The sequence below is a fragment of the Penaeus japonicus genome, unplaced genomic scaffold, assembly GCF_977035675.1.
Source record: "Penaeus japonicus unplaced genomic scaffold, GWHDUDI00000001_assembly GWHDUDI00000007, whole genome shotgun sequence".
Taxonomy (NCBI): domain Eukaryota; kingdom Metazoa; phylum Arthropoda; class Malacostraca; order Decapoda; family Penaeidae; genus Penaeus; species Penaeus japonicus.
In genome coordinates, this window is record NW_028234409.1 from 27496183 (window position 1) to 27501182 (window position 5000).

The 5000-nt window shown below is 37.0% G+C and overlaps 1 protein-coding gene across 1 annotated transcript in view; it reads left to right on the top strand.

Annotated features, from left to right (window-relative positions):
* mRpL54 (mitochondrial ribosomal protein L54) overlaps nucleotides 1-4076 on the top strand; it is a 4601-nt gene extending 525 nt beyond the window's left edge. The window contains exons 2-4 of the mRNA XM_043012657.2: nucleotides 2995-3044; nucleotides 3209-3344; nucleotides 3836-4076. Coding sequence (XP_042868591.2) covers nucleotides 2995-3044; nucleotides 3209-3344; nucleotides 3836-3945 — 296 coding nt within the window. The 3' untranslated portion in view covers nucleotides 3946-4076. The remainder of the gene's footprint in view (nucleotides 1-2994; nucleotides 3045-3208; nucleotides 3345-3835) is intronic.
* Nucleotides 4077-5000: the final 924 nt, after the last annotated feature.

A 5000-nucleotide genomic window follows, 5' to 3' on the forward strand; every position in this document is an offset into this window, starting at 1 on the left:
CACAAAAGTAGTATTGATGGATTCCTCTCAACCTCTACTATTCATATATAGTGAAATTAATGAGCGCTTGCACCCCTGAAGCCCACAATCTGGGTCCCGATAGTAGGGGAGGGTATGAAGTAGATCAGGGAAATTGCGGGGTAAAATATGAATTCCGGCCATATTTCGTATGCAAAATCTTAACCAATTACCTACCTACCTAACTTTGCTTACGTTTGAAGTTTCCCCTAGCCAAAGGGGGGCTTCGCCCCCCCCCCTGGACCCCCCCCTGGACCCCCCCTTTTTAAGGCACTTCGTGCTACCTCGGTGCTACTTCGGTATCACGAAAACCTTAACCCAACTACCTACCTCACTTTGCCTAGTTTTGAAGTCAGCCTTTGCGAAGAGGGAGCTGTGGATCTCCCCTATTCAGGGCACTTCGTGATACTTATGATGCGTAATTAGTCCTGTAGATGAAAATGCCGCGACACGGATAACCCTCACACTGCGCCATGATGACAGCAACTGAGTCTTCGTCTCATATATTCCTCAGGATAGGAAACTAGGACCGATGATGACGCGACCACTCAATAGAGGGCACTATAATTATACTGTAAAGAATGGGGAATATTGCGCCATCTGTTGAGAGAACATAACAGCACATGCAGGTAATTCCTTGGGGGTTTCCAGTCCACAGCTTGCTACTATCCATAAATCCGTAAACACAGCCATGTTTGAATTTCAGGGCGAGGATGGTGGATTCGGGATATCTTGCCCAAGGTATGTTGCACAAAGTGCCCAAAAAAGGGGGGGTCCAGGGGGGGGGGCGAAGTCCCCCTTTGGCTAGGGATTAATTCAAAACTAGGCAAAGTTAGGTAGGTCATTGGGTTAAGATTTTGCAAGCGAAATATGCCCCGAAGTAGGACGAGGTAGCACGAAGTGCCTTAAGAAAAGAGACCCAGATTGTGGGGTCCAGGGGTGCAAGCGCTCATTAATTTCACTATATATGAATAGTAGAGGTTGAGAGGAATCCATCGATACCACTTTTGTGGTATTTTGTAACGCGGCGTTATTCGGAAAATTTACCTGGAAAATAACTTGTCAGGGAGGCTTACAAGCTCTATCGCAGTACTTTGTAGGTAACTATAGAATCAGAACAAATAATCTTTCATAGACAAATATACAAAGTCTTATTTATTTAGTTGTAATTGGAGTGATTCTGATGTTTATTTTCAACACAAATCATTAATTTCTGAGGTAGTATTCACCTACAGGTTTGGGTAACCCTTGGGAAATTAGCATTTTTGGAAGGGAATAATCCTAAATCACATAAAGCATGTATACTTCTGTCTACCGTAAAATGAAAATGATGGTTCTTTTATAATTTACTCACCCTCATGGCATACTGAGTGTACAGTGACTGTGGTTGCCTCCATGCCTAACGGCATTACAGTATTAAGGTGAACAAACATCCTCCACTTATGTTGTAACAGGATAGAGCTTAGCCTGGTTCCTTGTTCAGTGATAAAATATTAAAGTATTTTGTCAGTGTCTATCCAACGTCTTTATTGTATATCCCATACTGGAATATAAAAAGCAACTACACATGAACATCTTCATGATAGGACACGACTGCATGATACGACAACTAGCCTTGAAGTGGCTTGAAAAGTCAAGATTTGTGAAGTATCAAACAATTAGGAATATAAACCTGTCCTTGTTTATGATTGGCCTGTTTTTTTTATTGGCCTCTTTCACAGACAAATGCATGTTGGGCAAAACAAATACAAGTTTGTCAATTGTTTATCAGTGTATGATGAGGGTTGAAGGAGCCGCTAAAAATATTATATTTCCATGTCTAATAACTACTGTGTTTGTCAATTTGTGCAAGAAATGTTAGAGGTGAAAATTGTCACAGATTGACTCTTTAATTCCACAATATTTTCTGTGACAGCAACATTGGCACTAACTAAAACTATAGCCTTTTTTCATGCACCAGAATGAGGATATCATGGTAAACAATACATGGAATCAATTTATTGGCATAATCTATGATATCCCATAACATTTCTGTCACAAAATGTATTGAAAAAGTTATTTGATATAGATTTATATAACTGCCAGCAACTCCTTTAACCTCCATCCATCGCTGATAAACAATTGATTGACCCTTTTTCACTCGCCCTATTCTTATGGTTTTCATGAATGTGTCAACAATGTAAAGGCACATACATATATTGTCATGTTCAGATGAGTTATTTTAGTCAAAAAACATGTTACAGCAATGCTTTTTTAGTGTGGACGTCAGCCGGGTCCGAGGATATTTTCCGACCACATGATTGTACTTCAACTGGCATGAATAGGTTAATTAAGCATTTGTTTGGAAAAGAGCTATGTTAGAAAAAATACTGGATTTTAAATTAGACTATAAGCAATAACTAATCGTAGAAGTTATAATGGTATGACATATTATAGCCATGAGAAGTGTATAGTGAAATATTTTAATATTGAAGAGAAGTTGAATGTATTAGTTCCATAATCAGTTCTTGTTGGACAACTTAGATTATTTATCTGTAATATAAATAATTTTATTCCATAATGATTAGTAAGAGAAAAAGTCTTTCTTACTTGACCACAAATCTTTGTAGATACAATTGTATTTTGGTTATCATGGCTCTCATTTTTTTTCTTTTGTAGTCCTGGACACTGGTGTATACCTATGGTTTATTTTATTTGGTTAATGACTAGATCTAATTGTGTTTTTAATTTAACTAGTATCATTATATCAAAATGCTACAAGTAAATTTTTTTGTCCTAATTCAAAATCCCATAAGTCTATTATATTATATGACATACCCTTTGGTTTCATCTCTCATATCTCTGGGAAGGACATAGCCCTGATAGGAAACCTGTTTTTTTTGTTTCACTTTCCATCCATGGTAAAAGAGTACTTCTATGCACATCTGGAAATTATAATGAGTTGATTGATATGTAACAAATCTCTTTTTGTTGCAGTGCCCAAGATGAAAGGAAAAGCAAAGCTTGGTCCAGCTGTTGAGAAAGTAGTAAGTTTAAAAAAAAATTCCACTACTTTATTATAACTGTTGCTGTAATTTATAGAAACAGAAGAAATATCTTATTTTGTTCTATTTGTTTTTTTTAGCATTGCCATATTTACTTTTATTTTTTTCTGTATAAGTGATATTGACATCTTTATCTTTTTTCATAGCGTCTTCCAGTAGAAACAGACCCAGTGAAGTTAGCTAACTTTGTCTGTGGATCAGACCCAGTAAAGGAAAATCCACAAGATATCAAATTGAAAGATGATTCTGAATATCCAGAATGGCTATGGACTCTCAGGACTGGTAAGTTGAGATTTTTTGGTTGATCATATAATTGGTAACTAATGTTTATTAGACAAATAATAATTTTCTTTCTAGATAGTTTATATAGATCAATCACTCAATCAACTGTACAGTTTCATTGTTTAAAATTGTTTTACACAATATTTCTTCATATATTATTCATTAAAGTGAATCAAGCATACAGCATACTATATCAAGCATATGCTTATCCTATTTACTGAAGTTCTGAATCACACATAGAACACCATGCTATATAAAGTGTATGATTATCATAATAAGCCAAGTTCAGAATCAAACATAGAACTCATACCACACACTGCACATGCTTACCATAGTAACTAAAATGTAGAATTTGTGTCAAAGCACTGTAATTCTTAAACAAGGAAGAATTTTTTTCTCTCTCTCTTTCTAATAGATAGAACTAAAAGCATAGATTCATGACCTTTGTGTAACAGTTCTTCTGAAATATTTCAAAGTTGCTTCAATTCCAGGGAAACCACCACCTCTGAGGGACATGGACGCCAACACAAAGCAGTACTGGAGGAGATTACGAACGATGGCCATGAAGGAAAAGAATCTGCTCAAGAAAACGAGAAAGTGATGGGGGAAAATAGGCATGCACGTACACAAGGTGGACCTTGGTTAACTGCCATTCTAGTGACAATTTACATCTGTACATATTTTTTTGTTTTGTTTTTGTATAAAGAAATAAATACATAAAAGACGAAGAAAGATGTTTTGAATTTTCTGATGATAAAGGTAATTGTCTATGATATAAGGATAGAGGGATATTATTTTCAAAATGCTCTCTTCAACATAAATGTAAAAGCAGATAAAACCACTTTAAGCCAGAAAAAATTGAGGAACCAGAAGTATTGAACTTGATATGTAGTTATAGGCCTATAAGTCATTTAACCCGTTGCCGACGGGGGATAGATTTGCTTACACAGGCTCCAGAATGAGTTTTATTTCTGATCGAGGCAGCTTCTGCAACATAATTTGATTTTTCCCACTCCCTTTTAGTCACTCATTGTAGAGCTAGAGACATTTTTGTGTTTTATTTTCATTGCGTGTTTCACTGTTTTTAGAAATTTATATCTGTCATATCACAGGCTCCATCAATTCTGCAGTTGACTAAAATTCAGGGTCCATATCAACTCATTTTTTTTTCTTTATACTCAATGTGATAGAAGTATTACTGTTTTAGGGGGGGGGGGGCAAAAAGCAACTATTTTTTTGTATTTCTGTGCTGTCACGAACAAACACGAAACTTATAACCATCCAAAATGAAGAGGTAGGGAAGAGGAAGGAAACTTGTGCTTTTGACAGTGAGTGCCACAATAAAAGGCATCCCTACTGGCACAGGGCAATATTGTAGGCATCGGGCATGGTGTAAGTCACCTTCCTCCTCTCGTTCTGTCTGCACATCTTTCATCTGTGGTACTTTAGAGCAAGAGGTCGGCAACTTGCGATGAGCCATCCCTCTATAGAGATAGTGCTTGCTAGAGACCGTAGATGAGTGCCATTCAAGGCTCTCTCTCCTGCTGGTGCTAGAAGAAAGTGGTGCCATCTAGGTTTTGGAAGTGAGTAGAAACCCTTTTTGCTTATTACTGCCGACACTGTTCCGTCTTTGCATGGCTACAATGCCGGGGCTCT